This window comes from Capricornis sumatraensis, chromosome 9 (assembly GCF_032405125.1).
Source record: "Capricornis sumatraensis isolate serow.1 chromosome 9, serow.2, whole genome shotgun sequence".
In the NCBI taxonomy this organism is placed as follows: domain Eukaryota; kingdom Metazoa; phylum Chordata; class Mammalia; order Artiodactyla; family Bovidae; genus Capricornis; species Capricornis sumatraensis.
Window position 1 is genome coordinate 37,632,410 of NC_091077.1, and position 18,031 is coordinate 37,650,440.

The 18,031-nt window shown below is 51.0% G+C and overlaps 3 protein-coding genes across 4 annotated transcripts; 2 read left to right on the forward strand and 1 right to left on the reverse strand.

Moving 5' to 3' along the window:
• Positions 1 to 746: 746 nt before the first annotated feature.
• ARL10 (ARF like GTPase 10) lies at positions 747 to 6,851 on the forward strand. Its single transcript, XM_068981443.1, has 4 exons — positions 747 to 929; positions 1,562 to 1,763; positions 4,860 to 5,035; positions 6,678 to 6,851. Exons 1-4 carry the CDS (start codon positions 747 to 749, stop codon positions 6,849 to 6,851), a joined length of 735 nt encoding a protein of 244 aa, XP_068837544.1.
• Positions 6,852 to 11,929: 5,078 nt separating this feature from the next.
• NOP16 (NOP16 nucleolar protein) lies at positions 11,930 to 16,598 on the reverse strand. 2 transcript variants are annotated; one of them, XM_068980621.1, is made up of 5 exons: positions 16,436 to 16,598; positions 16,236 to 16,344; positions 15,075 to 15,144; positions 13,102 to 13,208; positions 11,930 to 12,343 (listed from the first exon to the last, which is right to left on the reverse strand). In XM_068980621.1, the coding sequence occupies exons 1-5, from the start codon at positions 16,540 to 16,542 to the stop codon at positions 12,200 to 12,202; spliced, it is 537 nt and encodes a 178-aa protein (XP_068836722.1). In that variant the 5' UTR covers positions 16,543 to 16,598; the 3' UTR covers positions 11,930 to 12,199. The 2 variants fall into 2 exon arrangements, with proteins under 2 accessions (XP_068836722.1, XP_068836724.1); XM_068980623.1 differs by lacking the exon at positions 15,075 to 15,144.
• Positions 16,599 to 16,806: 208 nt separating this feature from the next.
• HIGD2A (HIG1 hypoxia inducible domain family member 2A) lies at positions 16,807 to 17,724 on the forward strand. The gene is made up of 2 exons (XM_068981173.1): positions 16,807 to 16,975; positions 17,347 to 17,724. The coding sequence occupies exons 1-2, from the start codon at positions 16,822 to 16,824 to the stop codon at positions 17,511 to 17,513; spliced, it is 321 nt and encodes a 106-aa protein (XP_068837274.1). The 5' UTR covers positions 16,807 to 16,821; the 3' UTR covers positions 17,514 to 17,724.
• The last annotated feature ends 307 nt before the right edge of the window (positions 17,725 to 18,031 follow it).

Here is an 18,031-nt window from a genome sequence, read left to right on the forward strand (position 1 = left end):
CACCCCAGAGTTTCTCATGGGGTTCCTCCTCTTGAGTACTCCAGGCCCGTTTCTCCTGCTTTTCCTCCTTGTGCTACACCGTGGAAACTTTGGCAGTCACTGGGGGTCAAGGGACAAAGCGGTCAGGTCTAAACACTGATTCCCTGCCCCGGCTGGCTTCATCAGGACACTTCACCAAGAGACTCCAAGAGAGCAGAACCCCTGGAAGCCAGGCAGCAGCCAACAGAAGGTAGACAGTACTAAGAGTCAGAGACCTGGGTTCCAATCCGGCCTCTGCCACTCCATAACCTGCCATCCCATAGCAATTCCTCTTGGAGATCATGAGGGATGCCCAGGAAGCATACTACCTGGGGTTGAATGCAGGCTGCACCCACACACGAAGGTGCGACTAGGGCGTTTTCCCTAACAAGCGACACTGTTTTAAGGGGTAACCTAAAACGTCTTGAGCTAACCCCCTAACAGCAAGTGCTCGGTAGATGCCAATGTAACCACCTCCTGTCCTGCCCAGGCACAGCCTCTCGCTCCACACCGCACCTAGCGGAGTGGACGGGAGGACCCAGCGCCCCGGGCCGCGCCCCCAGCTCCCGCCGCCTGTCGCGACAGCAGCGGTGCATTGTGGGTCTTGTAGTGTGGGGCTGGGTTGGTTGGGTGGGTGGGCGCGGCCGAGGCAGTCGCTGCGGGGCCATCTTCGGCAGGCCGGCTGGCTCGGCCTGTGCAGCCCGCACTCGCGCTCCTCGCCCGCCGCGATGGCGCCGCGGCCGCTGAGCCCCCTGGTGCTGGCGCTGGGTGGCGCGGCGGCCGTGCTCGGTTCGGTGCTCTTCATCCTCTGGAAGACCTATTTCGGCAGCGGACGGGAGCGCCGCTGGGACGGAGGCGAGGCCTGGTGGGGCGCTGAGCCTGCCGGCCTTCCACAGTGGGACGAGTGGGACGTGAGTGCCCGAGGAGGGTCTGCGCCTCCGCGCGTGCAGCCGAGGGGGTGTGACCGCCGCCCGGCGAGTTGGGAGCTTGGCGCCGCAGGCGTCGCGCTGGTGGGCGCGTGGCGGGCGACTGGGAGTCCCGGAAGCCTGGAACCGCTGGGCGTTTGGGGGCGTGTGCTGGCTGCGCCTCTGTAGGCCCCAGCTTACTCGCCAGGGCTGGGGCGCGAGCGCGCGGTCGGGGAGCGCTGTCCCGCCAGCGCCGGTGCAGCCGGTGCCTGGCTGGCGCCTGCGCTGTGCGTCCAACGCGGTTTGCCCTCCGCCCCCTCCCGCCGGCCCGCAGCTGTTTCGCTTGTCGCCGGGATTCGGCGCTTCCTACCTGCCTAGAGTGAGGAGGGATTGTCAGTCTAGGGAGGCTGAGGCTCTGCGCAGGGGAGGAATTTGCATGAGGTCACCCAGTGAAAGCTAGAAGAACGGCTTTGGGGAATTCAGGATTCTATTGGCGGCGCTCGTCCCTGTGCACCAGAGCGGGCCTAGCAGACCCTTGATGGCGGGAGGTCGGGGATGTGCGCTTTGGGCTTTCGGTCTTCCCTGGGGGAAGGGTGAGGCCGGAGGGTGCCGATCGCAGCCTGACCCGTGCTCCGCAGCCCGAGGACGAGGAGGACGTGGAGCCAGCGCTGGAGGAGCTGGAGCAGCGCGAGGTGTTGGTGCTGGGGCTGGACGGCTCCGGGAAAAGCACATTCCTGCGCGTGCTGGCGGGAAAGCCACCGCTGGAAGGCCACATCCCCACCTGGGGCTTCAACTCCGTGCGACTGCCCACCAGGGACTTCGAGGTGGACCTGCTGGAGAGTGAGCAGACACCCCCTCCCCTCGCGCCTGTCTCCCCCATCATCTCAGCTGGACCCAAGTTGGGGCTTGTTATCTAAGCAGGACATGCTCCTGTAGAGAATCCTTCCCATGTGTCCCTGGGGTACAGGATGGAGTCCAACACTGCACTCTTCTCTGCTTTGGTTACCCCCTGTCCCTCACCCTTACTGCAGCCCACATGCCTAACCCTGATAGACTCACAGCTAAAGTTTCCTGTATGCCAAGCACTTGACAGACAGCACTTTATAAAACCCTCCCAACAACTCCATAAAATTGGAAAGAGTTATTACCTTCATTATATATGTCTTGCGTGAGGCAGTGAGGCCCAGAAAGTTAAATAGTTTATCCAAGCTCAGGCAGCTTGCCAGTCTGTTAATGCTGTCTAGCTCTGGGCTCTTGATGGCAAGCACCCTGTACATTGCTTGTTTCTGAAATGAGTGAGTGATAGTCGCTCAGTCGTGTCCAACTCTTTAGGACCCCATGGACTGTGTAGCCTGTCAGCCTTCACAATCCATGGAATTCTCCAGGGTTTCTGAAGGGTGCTTGCCGTTTTCTTTCTTACCATCTGTGCTTTGCATGCACTGTTCTCCCAGTCTGGAAAGCCCTTCTTCCCTTTATGAACTAATGTTCATCCTTCAAGGCTTAGGATAAACTATTTATCTTGGATAAACTATTTAATTTTCTGGGCCTCACTGCCTCACACAAGACATATATAATGAAGGTAATAACTCTTTACAGTTTTATGGAGTTGTTGGGAGGGTGATATCCCATGAAGCCTTATCTGACCCCCAGGCTAGCTTAAGAGTTCTTCCTCTGGGCTCCCCTTCTGCTACAGTGTTTGCCACATACCTCTCTGTGTCCCTGACTGGGCATCTAGGGCACAGATAAATCTGATCCAGCTCTGGCCCCTAGGGCGCAGCCCCAGTCAGGTACCTGGAAGAGCTTGTTAAAGGGGGTGATCAAAGGAGGATCTGAGTAGCCTCCTGCCCTCAATGTTAGGCTTCTTGGGATCTCAGGAGAAGCTAGGAGAGAGGGTATTGAGAGGGCAGCAGTACTTTAGCGCCTGTGTCCAGTCACGGACTCAGTGGAAAGGGACAGGTGGGTATCTGCCAGCCATAAGCCTCAGACCATAAAGACTCAGTGGGTTTAGTTAAGTGCCAAAGTGGTGGGATCAGACTCAAGGCCTGGCCGTTGGCCTGAATGGGCCCAGTTCCTCTGGTCTCAGGGCTCAGGGCCTTGCCTGCTAGCCTGCCCTGGCTACATCTTTCTTCCCTGATTGTAGCAAACATTGATATTTACCTGAGTTCAGTCCTTTCAGCTTGCTTTCTGTGTCTCCATCTCTTGTGCCCAGGACACAGAAAATTCAGATGGGAGTTCTGCAGTTGAAGTCCACTCTGTCTGGCAGAGACAGTATCCCGGCTCTATAAGGTCACTCAACCTGGATTCAAATCCAGATCTCCCATTCAAGTCCAGGTCCTTTCCCCTGCCACAACACTCAGTTTGCTGTGGTTACCTACAGTGCTTGGCCTGGAGCCCAGCTGAGAATGAGCCCCTTGTGGATCTTGACTTTTCCCTGCCCTCCCCACCCCCACCTCCTATATCCATTTTATTAACTAGTTCTGTCAGCTTTATCCTCCAATAACGTTTGCATCTGTCTGTTTCTCCCCACCTCCATCTTTGCCTGCTTGTCCCAATCCACGGTCACCTATCAGTACTACAGCAGTCTCCTTGCTGGTCTTCCTGATTCCGCTTCTGTCCTCAATGTTGACCAGCAGCATCTTTCAGAAATCCATATCACGTCATGTCATTCTTGCTTAAAATGCTTATGGGGGTCCCCACAGCCTCACTGTGGCCTTACAGGCCCCGTGTGGCCCAGCCCTGGCCAGCCCTGCTGGTCATGTCTCCTCCCCCCTGGCAGCACCTCAGCCACCCTGAATGCCTTCTGTTTCTTGAACACATGGATCTTGCCCTGCCTGGTGCCTATAACGCTTTTCTCTGCCTCTTCTCATGACCGTCTCCTTGTCATCCCAGATTCAGCTCACGTGCCGCCTCCTTAAGCCACCTTCTCAGACCACCCAATCCAAAGCCACTAGCAGACACTACCCCCACCCCACCCCGCCCCGCCACTTTCACTTTTTCTGTTTTATTTCCTTCCTTTGTGGAATGCGTTTTTGTGTTACTGCTGTGTTGGTCCTGGTTACAGAGGGAGCTTCTTGAGAGCAGGGCCCCCCTGCCTGCCTTGCTGACCTCTGTGTCCCCAGCACCCAGATCAGTGCTTGGCACCTAGTAAGTACTCAGTATATACTTGTTGAGTGCCTGCTATGTGCCAGGCATTGTGCTGAGGGCTTTGGGGGGATCCAGAGATACATAGCTCTAACTCTCAAAGAGCTGAGAGTCCACAAGTGTCAGAAGTCTAATTAGAAACACTAGGATGTGGGGGTGACCATTGAGGACTTTGCAGAGGGACACAGAGGAACAGGAATGCAACCCGGGTTGGGGGAGGTGCTACTTGGACAGCCGCACGGTGGCAGGATTGAGTATGGCCTTTCCAAGGAAAGAAAATGGGGCAACCAGGCTGAACGAGAAACACTGAATTGAGAATGGCTGTTCTCAGGCAGCACAGGGGGTCCTGGCTGCTGACCATAGCCACTGACCTGGGAGGAAGCTAGGGATTGGGAGCAGGCAGGACAGCCCAGGAGAAAGAACCAGAGTACTATGTATGAGGACATGTTATACCCCAGTCCTGTGAAAGGTACATTGCTCACAGTACTTTGGGGTTTTGCTACAACCTGTTAGGTAAGTTCAGTGAGGAGGAGACTGATGCTCAGAGGTGTCGACCTGCTCAGGGAGATAGAGCTGTCAGAGCTCGAGCTGCACTCAGGTCCCGCTGGCTTAGGAACCCGCGGGCTTTCCCTTGCTAGAGCTGCATGCAGGTCCGATTGGCTCAGGAGCCCGTGGACTTTCCCTTGCTCCATTGGCCAGTGGAGCCTTGGGAGGCTGGAAGTGATGTGGGGGTGGGCTGTAAATAGAGAGTCCGGGCCCAGGGAGGCTCTGAGCTGGCCCCTGGCCTCTCCTCAGTCGGCGGCAGCCAGAATCTGCGCTTCTACTGGAAGGAGTTTGTGAATGAAGTGGACGTGCTGGTGTTCATGGTGGACTCGGCTGACCGGCTGCGGCTGCCGTGGGCCCGACAGGAGCTGCACAAGCTGCTGGACAAGGACCCTGACCTGCCTGTTGTGGTGGTGGCCAACAAGCAGGTGAGGGCGATGGGAGGCTGTCCCAGGTCAGCGGGGCTTGATCCACAATGCCTGGGGCAGGGAGCACCGGAGAGGGATTCGGGCCCAGACCCCTGACCTGCAGCACGCAGCTGATGCTGTCACCCCCTCTGCTGCCTGTGCTGCGTCCTCCTTCCTCATCCTCTCTGCCTCCCTGTCATTTGTCATCCTGGAAGAATGAGGAAAATAATTTCTCTGTGTCCACTGTGTATGAGGTGTGGTTTCGAATAATATTTCATATGATGTTTCTGTTCCCTCTGTAAGATATGCGATACTGTTTCCATTTTACATACAGGGAATCTGAAGCTCAGAGAGATTTTGTACACCTTGAAAATAGTAAATTGGGAAGTTGTACTCCAGTTACACCTTTTCTACTCTGCTATGTCCTTAATGATTTCTGACTCTAGATCAGAGAGCTATAGCTGGGAAGTGGTAAGAAGTTAACAAGTTAAATAATAATAACTAACATTTACTGTGTGCTCACAGCATGCTAAGCACACTGTAATCACGACCTCACTATAGGCCCTGACGTTAGCCCAAAGTTACAGCTGCTATGTGGCAAAGCCAGGTCGTGAGCTCAGATCCTCCTCAAATTTCCAGCTCTTCACTCTATGCTATATACGTCTCCTGGCCCAGTAACTCTTGGCATCACATACTTGCGGTGCCATTCTCTGCCACAGTACAGAGTCCTGTTGCGTTTCAGGTGGCAGGGGCCCATGGCCCTGAGAGCTGTGGCACCTGTTTCCAGTCTGGCTTGGAGACATGCTGTCTGTCTTAGACCTCAGGTTTCCCCTGCCTATCAAGAAATACCTGGCACGATTATAAACAGGGTTACCTTATGTTCTGGTCTGCCTGGGACAGGCCCCAGCTATGCCTGTTGCTCTGATAGAACTATACTAGTTCCCACTTTGAGTCTCAGAAGTAACCCAGTTTGGACAATGAATCATGTCATCATCTTATATAAACTGTGATTTATAGTGATTTTGAACTTTACAGGAGATAGCACCTAAGGTCCCATCATTCTATGAACTACTTCAAGAAGAAACCTTTTAATCTTGGGCCAGGCTTGAAATTAAATGTACCGTCACCAGCCATGTTGAGTAGTGGCCTCTGTTTTTTCCTCAGCTGGTTTCTAGGAGTCTAGGGGAGGTGAGGCCTTTGTCTGAAAGTGACTTTACCATAAGATCTCCGCACCATTGACTTTAGGAAACTGAGCTAAGATTTCTGTAAAGGTCATAAACTTGGTCATCAAACCAATCTGGGTTTGAAACCTGGCTCTGCCATGTATCGCTTTCCTTCGCTAAATGATACCACCTCCCTGAGCTGATTTCCCCATCAGTTTAGTATGGACAGTGAGTTAAATGAGGTAAGTACCTATCACAATGCCTGACTTATTGGACATGCTGTTTCTTAGCACAGTGGCTGTGGGTGAGAATGAGGGGGTGGAAAGAAGTTGATACCAAGGAAAGTCAGAGATGAAGTGAGTTTAGACCAACTGGCCAAGAGAGAACTTAGGCCCCAGTGTTTCCCTCAGGGAGCTGATGAACAGTTTATTTCACAGATGACAAGGGTGGGTTGTTGGGACACACTCTCTGTCCAGCCTGACGTCTTTGTTTCATCCCAGGACCTGAACGAAGCCATGAGTATGGTGGAGCTGCAACAGGAGCTGGGCCTGCAGGCTGTCGATAGCCAGCGGGAAGTTTTCCTCTTGGCAGCCAGCATCGCCCCTGCAGGAACCAGCTTTGAAAATCCTGGCACCGTGCACATCTGGAAACTGCTCCTGGAGCTTCTCTCCTAGGCTGGCGCCCACCCGCTCACCAGCCAGCCCTGGAGACTTCAGTTCCACTCCTCCTGCTTCTTCATCTCCAGCCTGGGCCTGGGGCACAGGCTACATAGCATCACTTCCCTTCTTCCCTCCTCACCCTCAAGAGCAGGGCCTGGGTGAGGTCAGGAACCACGCAGAAGCCCTCCTGGTGAGCTAGCCATGAGGCTGAAGCAGGGAGGCAGTTGAGGCCAAGGGTGGGAGAGGACAGTGTCTTGCTCATTCTGAGCAGCAAGTGGTGATCCCACTTACCAGGGAAGGCAGCCTCATCCTCTGACCTGTACAGCGAGCTGCCCGGCAGGCTCAGTTCTCCCCACCCTGCTGGTCCCAGGGGGTGAGGACTGGTGTAGATGTCCGAAGTACGCCCTAACCCTAGACTGATCCCTCCTGGTGATTTTGCACCCTCTCGTCTGGGCAGGTTCTGGGCCGTAAGCCATGAGCTCAGACTCCCTGTCCTGCCTTATCCTCCAACCCCAGCTGGCTCGTGGCCTTGTGCAATCCCTGCCTCTCGAGGCCATCCGTTTTAAAGAGAGGTGATTTAGATGGTGGCTTTCTAACCGAGCCATGAAGACAGGAAGCTTGAGGAGGAATCTAGAGATCCTGGCAAGGAGCTTCCCGAAACCCCCCTGGTTTCCCAAGGTTGAGGTCCGGCCCGCTAACCTCTTAAATACAGAGTAAGTGGTCTTCACCCCCTAATCAGAGAAACTGAAACCCACACCCACCCCAATCTGGAGTCAGAAGCTGCTACTCTTACACTTAACTGTGCCAATGCCCATGTTTACATAAGTCTGGGGAAGGAAGGAGCCTGCCTGTGTTCCTGGAAAGACTTGTCAGGGGCCTCCAGACTGCATTTAATTATTTATTTATTTATAAAAGGAACAGGCCCAAGTTTTAGGCTCTGTTTCTAGGTGCTGTTATCTAAACCCCAGATGACTGTCATGGAAAATTTGGATCTTTGAGGAAAATAGCTGGAATCATGGATGACAGTGTGGTAAGCTACATGAGTCAATGCAGACAGCTCTTCCTCCCCCGACCCTCTGTGGCTGTACTTGATGTCAGAGAATTTCACGATGACCCATATGAACTTGAACTCCAGCACTTGGCCTAATACGTCAAAGGGACACAAACTGTAGAGGTAACAAATGACTCTGGGAGAGGCAATTTCATCATAGTTACTCTTTCAAAGAAATAAGAATTAGCAGACCAACCAATGGGTAGCCTTGAGTATATCGCACAGCCTTCCTGGACCTGCTGATTGTGCAGCTAAGGCAAAGCTGGACGGAATAGCTGGTGTCTTCTCCAGTGCACATTCCGTGATTCTCCTGTTTCCAGTGATCAGCCAGTTTAAAGACTGTCTCTGTACTGACTCTTCAGTGTAGGCAGAAGGAACCTTTTGTCTGTCAAGAGGCCACTGAACAGTCGACAGCCACAAATGGGCCTTTTTTCTGAGGAGGTAACCGAGTCAGTTTGCTTTTTAATTGAGAATAGAGATTATGTGCCTTTGTTTCATTTGACATTTACTCAGTGTGCTACAGTTTCATGCTGTGGCGGGTGCAAGAAGGGTGGGCCGGGAAGGTGGCTCAGAATAGAATCACTTTTCTTTGAAATTCCGATTAACTTTCTGTCTTAAGTGATTTGACTGATTTTATTTTAAATATTTTGGGAATGACTTGGGTTTTAGAGTAGCCTTTGAAACCCTGCTGACACTTCATTTTGCTGGCAGAAAGTAAGGAGACTTTACTTCTCTGTTCTGTGAACCTCACCTTGTCCTCCAGTGTTAATACTTGAAAGTTACCTTTGGAGCCAACATTTTGGAGAGGGGCACCCTTTTCTATTAATTAAGATCTGCCTTTGGTCTAGTGCATATCACTACGTAGTACAGGTTTTAAAGTCCCCACTGTCAGGAGGTGAACTTGAGTAGAGTTATGTACTTGAGCAGGTTTCAAAGACCAGTCTCAGAGTCAACAGGTCCCAGGGGCACACAAGAAGGCACCCCTGAGGAGCACTGCAGGCCCAGGGCGGTGGCCCTTGGTAGCTGTACAGGCCATGCGGACGGCCTGTGGGCGTGTCTGTGGCTGAGAGCAGCACTCCTCTGGTGGCCCGTCCTCCAGGTGGGCTGCCAGACTGCTTGTGTTCCGGTTCCTACCAGGACCAGGCTGGGCACAGTCGGGGAAGGGCCTTTCCTAAGAATGCTGGCTGCCTTGTGCTCTTATGTAGTTGTTCCTGAATGTGACTTTGGCTCAAGAGCCTAGATGGCTGCTTTGGGGAACCTGTTCATCTCAAGTGCAGCTCCTGACTAACCGGGATGACCACGGTCCCCCCTCCGCCCCACCGAGCTTGGGACTAGCGGATGGGCGGATGGGCAGCTCTCGCACTCTCATGAAGACCATACAGTGCCCAGTTCATGCTTGGGAAGGTAGCTCATGCATCTGCGTGCCGGTTGAACCTATGAATCACGCACCCTGACACTGGGGGCTTCTGCTCTTGAGGTTATTTTAATGAAATCATGGCTTCTGACCTGCTGCTGTCCTTCTCAAGAGAGGTCAGCCCGGTCCAGAGTCTGGATACATGGATGGTCTAGGCAAGAGGGCTCTTGAGGCTGCTGGGACCACTACCTTGGACCGGCTGCCTATCCCAAGAAGCCTCCTCTGGCACTTCCTGGTGCTCAGAACCATCCGTTGTAAGCTTGTGCCAGCTGTGAGGACTGGAGAGGAGGTGAAGTTGGTCCCTCCGGACCCTCGTCAGAAGTGCTGGTGAAAAATTTCACAGCTTTAGCATGTCTGAATGAGACCCCTGATTCTCCAGAAAAATGTTTCTACTTGCCTTTGGAAAATATTTCGTTCTTAGGCTAGTTTAGTAGCAACTGCCAGCATCTCAAACCAGCCGCTGAAACTCGTCTGTGGTGTCTATCCTCGTCCTCACAGCTGCCCCAGAACTCAGACCTGCGTAGTCAGCAGTCTGCCTCTCACCCCTGCCATCTGCTGTCACCTCCAAGTCTTCTCTAGTAACTATTTAAAGGGAAACCTCTACTTTTCCCGGCTGCCTCCTGGAGATGGGCCCATAAAGGGACAAGGGGGAGATTGCCATCAAAGAACTGAAGTAAAGGAGCCTTGCTGTCCCAGCCCATGCCCTGTGAACCCAGGCCCACAAACTGCATAAAATGGAGTGTTGGTGGCTGTGTACAATAAATGCCAAAAATTCGGTGGTGGTTTCATATAAATTGATTTTGAGGAACAAAGGTGCTTGGTGCTTAACAGTCCCAGGGAGGGACAGCTATGGAGGGTGGTCCCAGAACACGTCCCACAGAAAATCCCAATCCTTTCAGTCCACGCTGGGGTGGGTGGGTTCATCAGCTTTGGCCTAACTACTTTTGGGGAGATACCCAAACCCTTCCTTGTAGGAGTTCTAGCTGATGGAGCCAGAGCTAGGCATGAAAATGGAAGTGAGAACTTTTTAATTGTAGCGATGCTGTTTTTTAATTGAATAATTGCTTTACAGAATTGGAGAACGGCTTTGACTGCCTATACACCAGAGGTCAGAATGAAGGTGGCACCATTCCACAAGTGTCCCCCCAAACACCTGCCCTTGGGCTGGGCTCTGTGGTTCCCTCACAAAGTCGCTGCATTCAAGTCCAGTCTGGTAGGGGATGTCCAACCAGACTAAAAGACAGTCACTGGCATTGGCTACAGAACGGGGCTGGGGGCACTCAGGACACTGACACAGCCTTGGGGCAGAGGAAGGTGGTATGGAAGGCATCCCCAAAGCCCTATGGTATGGCAGCTGAACTGGGTGAAGAAACAAGGTTAAAGGGCCTGGCCCAGTCACAGGCTTGATTTCAGAATGCTCTGAAGGACTGCGTTCCTAAAGCCTTCACTCACTGGAGTCTGGCAAGCCAAGTCCAAAAGGCAGGTTTTGGTCCAGTTTCCAGCCCATATCAAAGGTGTCCAGCCCGCCTCAACAGTGTGAGATGGTGGGCTGCTTTCAGTGGCCGAAGAGAAGGCCAGCAAGCGAAAGTCTAGGCTTAGTCATTGGACAGACTAACTTCAAACCCCATGTTAATGCCTCTTAAACCTGTTTCCTTACCTCCAAGAAGATAAAACCACACAACGGTGTGGGTTTCATGTGAAATGTTCTATGTAAAAACACTTAAGTCCTTTTCTAGAGCAGCAAGGAGAGACAAATTTTATGTGATTTAAGGAGAAACCTCAGGAACAGAGGGTTTTTATATTATTGATACCTGACGATAATGAATCAAGAGAAGAAAATGCCCAGCACCCACCTCACTGTGACTCTAATCCTGCTACATACCAATCATGCCATGAAATTGCACAGGCCAGGCCCGAAGGAATGCCACGCAGTGTGTAGCCCAGGACTTGGTACACAACAGAGGTGCATTCAGCAGGCCAACAGACATCTCAGAAAGCAGCTTTGGGGACCTCAGACTCAAAAGACAAGCAGCAAAGGCAGGCCAGTTGAAGGCAGATCAGGAGGCAGCTGTACCGCATCTTACCTGCTGGCACTCAGACCAGGGCCACAGAAAACCAGTTCACCAGCCCCCAGCCTGGGATGGGGCCAGCACTGGAGGCCCCTCCCAAGCAGCCCAGGCTTCCGTAGAAGTATTAGTCGGCTCAGATGGTAAAGAATCTGCCTGCAGTACAGGAGACCCAGGGTCTATCCCTGGGTCAGGAAGATGCCTGGAGAAGGGAATGACTGCCCACTCCAGTATTTTGTCTGGAGAATCCCATAGACAGAGGAGCCTAGCAGACTACAGTCCATGGGTCAGAGTCAGACATGACTGACTGACTCACTTTTTTGTAGAAGTGATGGTGGAACTGCTATTCAGGAAACCAAGGTAGAGAGCAGTAGAACCAGAACAGGGGAGAAAAGGGAGGGCAGCTGTGCCTAGGAGGGTACATGAATGTCCAAAGGACTGAATGGCCTCTTTACTTTGGTTGAGGTTACTGAAGGGGGCAGCCCCAGGGCTTGGCTGGGAGGGCAAATACCAAACTCTCAGAGAAGTAAAAATAACTATTTTATTGTACACAGACTATATTCAAACAAACCGCCCACTCAGAAAACAGCAGGTTCTGGCTTTTCCCAGAGTCCCCAGAAGAATATAAATCGGAGTCTCTGGGAGACAGTATCTTCTCCAAAGTGAAATGTGAGAGAGATTGTATGTGTGTGTGTGCACACAGGCACACACGCACACATCCATTGTAACCTTTCGATTCCATGGGGTTTGGCTGGCCTCATCTGTAAGTGGACACCCCTCCTTGCTTCTCTGGTCCAAGAGGAAGCCTCAACCTGGGGCAGGCATAAACCAGTCACTCAACCTCCATTTTATTCTTTTGCAAAGAATCAGTGAAGGCTTGCCACTCTGCTGGGTAAAAACGCTTGTAGATGTTGATCTTATTCCGAATCTGTTTTGGGGTATCTTGATAGTAATTCTTCTCGTCCCGGGCCATAGCCTAAGGAAAGAAAAGGGCCACTTGAATGAAGAAGGCTGGACAGGCAAAGCTCAAATCCCTAGCCCTGCGCTGGACAAGGTACTACCCATCCCTGAGATTCAGATTCCTCGCGTCAAAAGTCATAGTGTATGTGGGAAAATGGGTACAAGTACCCTCAGAGACTAGGCAGGAGCTGAGACCAGCTGAGTAGCTCATTCTTAGTCCATCACCAACTGATCCCACCTGGGCACAGGGGTCTAGTGTAGCCAGATTTTTCCATTTTTAAGAGAAGCCAGAAAAAAAAGGACTTTTACTTGAGACCTCCCATAATTAAAATGGGAGTTAACCCCTGAAAAACAGTTAACTCATGAACAGCACAGATGTGAACTGCATAGGTCCACTTATAATGGGTGTTTTTCAGGTTTTCAGGACCATGTAGTTGAATCCCTAGATTTTAAGGAACTGCAGACTTGGAAGACCAACTGTAAATTACACACAGGTTAACTCTCAAGTTGTTCAAGGGTCACCTGCAGTTCATTAAAAATACCATGTGAGCAAACAATATATATTTATGAGTGGGATACGCACCACAGGCTCCTCAGTCTATCCAATTATAAGCATTCTGTCGAAGGGATCCATTTCCTAGGGTATCTTTCCTCTTTGTTTCCACTCAATCTCAAGAAATAGGCACTAGCCAAACAGATCAGACCCCAAACGGTCCAGGGTACCTTCTCCCCAAGGGCCCAAGTGGTTCCTCCTGCCAGGCCTGAACCACTTACCTTATAGTTCTCCCCATGGTTCTCCACCATGTAGCGAACATAGTCAATGAGATCTCGTGACAGTGTATTTCCTTTCTTTTCTGGAAGGCTGGCTTCTGCCTCCAGGTCTGGGTTGAAAGAAGCCGAGAGACAGGGAATGAAGCTTTGCTTCCTGCATAAGTTGAGCTGCTCAGTCAATCCCAAGCCACAAGAGTTGCTACATTGGCCAAGTGATGACCTTCCCCTCTTCCTCTCCAAATTCAGTGCTAGAAACTTCCTCATTTGCCCCTCAGGTCCCAGGCTCTGCCTATGGCACAAGCATCCATCAGCATAGCAATAAGTCACCTCTCTTTGGGTCTCAGATGGGTGAAAGGAAGGTACCAAACTAAAAATCTCTACTTAGTGCCAGGTACCAGGGACAGAGATGAAGATACACTGCTGTATCTTCAATGCAGGGCTCCATTCCAGCTCTAAATTGTTTGAGAACCTCTTAAAAATGTTAATATGTGAAATGAAAAGGTGTGAATAAATGAGAACTCAAGCTGTAGGAACTAGGGCCAAAGGCACCTCACTGTTCCACGTGAGGAGAAAAACCAAACTCTGGAGTCAATATGGCCTCACTCCTAAAATAGCTGGGCTTCTCTGATGGCTCAGCGGTAAAGAATCTGCCTGCAATGCAGGAGATACAGGTTCAGTCCCTGGATGGGGAAGATCCCCTGGAGAAGGAAATGGCAACCCACTCCAGTATTATTGCCTGGGAAAACCTATCCATAGAGGACTTGGAGAGTTACAGTCCAAGGGGTCAGAAGAGTTGGACATGGCTTAGCGACTGAACACACACACACCACTACTGAGCTATGATGGTAAATTTTGAGGGTTTTTATTTTTTGCCCACAATTAACTTTCTTTTTTTAATGGTAAATTTTGTGGGATTTTTTTAAACCATAATTTTAAAATTTTTAATTAAAGAATTAAAAGTAAAACTTAAGATTAGCTTTCACTACACTAAGTACACATGATTTTGTATATACAATCCTGTGCAGTAACTCTTACAAGAATCACTAAAATAGACTACAGACAGGAATTCATGGAATTCTGTATCAAATGTCTGGTCAGAGGGCTTTCCTGGTGGCTCAGAGGTAAAGAATTGGCCCGCCAAGGCAGGAGACACGGGTTCTGGGAAGATCTCACATGCAGTGGAGCACAAACTATTGAGCCTGTGCTCTAGAGCCCAGAAGCCACAACTACTGAGCCCACGTGCTGCAACTACTGAAGACTGTGCAGTTAGAGCCTGCGCTCCACAGCAAGAGAAGCCACCACAATAAGAAGCCTGCGCATGCTTGCCTTAATTAGAGAAAGGCCTGAGCAGCAATGAAGGCACAGCCAAAAATAAATAAATGTCTGGTCATTCAAATTTTTAAACTTTGCAGAATTTACTCTCTTGTTTTAATATTCAGTCTCTATAGCCTTAAAATACATAAAGTTGATTTATCATTGGAAAGATTCAGTTCAGTCACTCAGTCGTGTCTGGCTCTTTGAGACCCCATGGACTACAGCATACCAGGCTTCCTTGTCCATCACCAACTCCTGGAACCTACTCAAACTCATGTCCATCGAATCGGTGATGCTATCCAACTATCTCATCCTCAATGCAAAAATTATATGGTGGAATCTCTAAAAAAAAAAGACTGTTCATCGTTAAACTCATGAGAAGCTGAATTCATGCCTGAGACTTAATGTTTTCTCCTTTATCCTCTCAGGCACTGGTTACGTTCTCCCTGAACATCTCTGGCCTCCCTTCACACATTGGAACTTAGTCAGTAGACTGAAAATGTCTCGGCCAGGACATAGTTCTAACTGTGCCAGCTGAGCCCTGGACCAGCTCATTTCCTCCCTCTGAACTTCAGTTTCTCCATCTGTACAAGGAGAACAGCTGAGGGTCCTTTCCAGCCTGTATAGGATGCTGACCTAGAGAAACTGTGGCCCACACCCACCATTAAGCACATAAGGCTTCCGCACAAGCTCCTTAGGCCTCTCCTCTACATCCACTTCCATGGCCTTTACCTGCAGAGAACAGAGACCGTGAGAGCAGTAGACAGAAGAAATATCTTGGATGAGGGAAAATCCTAAAGGCTCCTGCCCATCCCAACACAACTGCCTTATCCATAAAGGTCCCTCCACAAGGTCAGGCAAGAATAGATGACCAAAAGAACTAACGCCCTGGATGCTTTTTGGTTCCCAAGATGCTCAAGTAAGCAATTTATCTTTCTGCGTCTACCTATAAAATGGGCAGAACATTCCTTGCCTCACTTCACTGTGTGATTATCAAATGGAGCAATGCACATGAAAGCACTTAACACTTCAATGAGGGAGAGAGGTCAGATGCCTTCTCTTATGCAGGCTGACAGTGCTTGGCTATAGTTTCACATTTATTCAATAAACAGTAGTTCCCTGTTCCTCTAGCATAAACAGATAATAAGAAATTTGCCTGAAGGCAACAGGACAAACCCAATCAGCAAGCCCATTCATTAACTATAGACCACTAGTCACATCCTAAGCACTACTGAGTGAGGCTTAGTACTGAATGGAACACAGAGGTCTTGTTCCCAAGCAGATTATGTTGGAGGAAAGAGGCACAAACAATAAACAGATAAATATATCACATGACATGCCATCAAGTATTTACAAGTGCCAATGAATTAAAGTAGAAAAGAAGTTACTGAGCCAAAAGGGGTGCTATTTTTGAAAGTGGTCCAGAAAACAAACTATTCCGGAGAAACTAGCCTAAGGGAAGCCTCAGACCAAGGACGATTGGATAACTGAGGAAAGGTGTGAGGAACAGTAAGGATTCCAAACTCCTTATTAGGAAAGTTAAGGGCAGGAAAAGATAAATTCTGGAAAACTGAGATGCCAAGGGATCCAAACAGTTTAATTTCAAAAGGAAAAAGTGTCGAAGGAAAACGGAAGCTCCAACCCAGGTCCAATGTGAGGCAGTATGAGGGAGATATTAAAGGTAATCTCAACGCAGTCAGGCTGGCCAAGTTGGCTGTGGGGAAGTCGCAAACCCAAGAAGGCCGTGAGGGAGGTAATAGACAGGATTAAGCCAGCTAAGGATGGTGTGGCGGCGGAGGGCAAGGCCGGGACCACGTCAGTACCTTTCTCTTAAGAAGGGGCACTGCCCTGTTGGGGTCCATAGCCAAACCCATCTCGGCCAGGTTCTGCCGCACCGATTTGGTCTGGTCCCAGGCATGTCGGATGTGTGAGCTACGGGGAAAAAAGAGGGTGATCGCGGGACTGTCATCTTGCTACCCGTCCTGGCCGAGGTCTCCTGCCTTCTAAACCCCGGTCTCCTCACCATTCGATCCGCGGCGCTGCCTTCCGTCGAGCATTCCGGTTCAGACGCTTCCGGTTAACATTATAACCGAACTTCTGCCTCCGAGTCTTTCCCTTGGCTTTGGGCATTGCACTGACCGCAGCACCGGGTACTAACTAGACTCGGCTTCTCACTCCAACTACCGCGTGTAGCTACTCCTTCCGGGCAGTGGAGCACGTGATTTTGCAGGCTTTCGGGAAATGCAGTCTTCTTCTCAGCGACACAGGCTGGTTACTATAACTCCCAGAATGCCATGAGCGAACGCGCCTGCGTAAAACGTTCAGCAAAGCCCTTTTCCCTGCCCTTTAATGACCTCATCAGGAGGCGGGGCTTAGCGTCCGAATTTTCGCCTACTGCTGTTGCTTAACATGGGGACTCCTGGCCGTGTCACTCCGGAGGCGCCCTTTGAACCATCGCAGCCCCCAGTCATTGAAGGCTTTAGCCCCAGTGTATACAGCACTTCGGAAGGCTTCAAGGAAAAGTTTATTCGCAAGACCCGCGAGAACCCATTGGTACCCATAGGTAAGCAAGTGGGAGCTGTAGGAACTGTAGACCAAGAGGGTAGTGACGTAGAGGGAATGAAATAGGGGAGGATCGGGACCCCAGCGGGGTGACCGGAGTGAGAAGGGGCCGGGCGGTGAGGGGGTGAACGTGATTGGAGTCGGAGCTGGACTGGACTGGGGGCGCTGGGACGCGGCGGACTCTGACTCCGAGGACCCCTCCCTGCCCCGACCCTCCTTCTGCCCACCCCTCCCACCTCGGCCCCAACCCACAGCGCGCTCACCTCAGCTCCTTTTTAAGGATATCTTGACCCTGGAGAGGGAAGACGAAAGAGGGGAGGGGCCCTCTAGAGCCGGACCTGCCACTTTCCACCTGCTTTGTCGCCTCTTCAGGCTGCCTGGGCACTGCGGCCGCCCTTACCTATGGCCTCTACTGCTTCCACCGGGGACAGAGCCATCGCTCCCAGCTCATGATGCGTACCCGGATCGCTGCCCAGGGCTTCACGATCGTAGCCATCTTGGTGGGTCTGGCTGCATCCACTCTGAAATCTCGACCTTGAGCCGGTGGCCTCACCTTGAAAGCTTCACGGAGATGGTGTATACAGCGTTTCGGAACCACCGGTCCTACCACTGAAATAACTCCCTCGTTTCCCCTAACAAGCCCTGTATCAGTGCGGGTGGAAGTGGCCAATTGTGTAAACGACAGATTTTTTTTTTTCCCCCGGAATCTCAGGTTCGGTTCAGTTTGCGTGTTGCCTACTTCTGTTTGTGCTGCACCTTGGCCACTTCTATCTAATAAACTTTGATTCACTTGTAGTTTAGTGAATTCATTCCCAGTCCCACCGCCATGGTTTTTGGTCTTTGATTTTAGGAGAAAACAGACTAAAGACTGCAGGGTCTTATCGAGTAGTCTACTGATTCTCAAACTTTCCTGACAACAGTCACCTCAAGGTATTTATTGAAAGTAGGCAGTCTTGAGAGTCCCTTGGACAGCAGGGAGATCAAGCCAGTCAATCTTAAAGGAAATCAACCCTGAATATTCACTGGAAGGACTGATGCTGAAGCTTCAATACTTTGG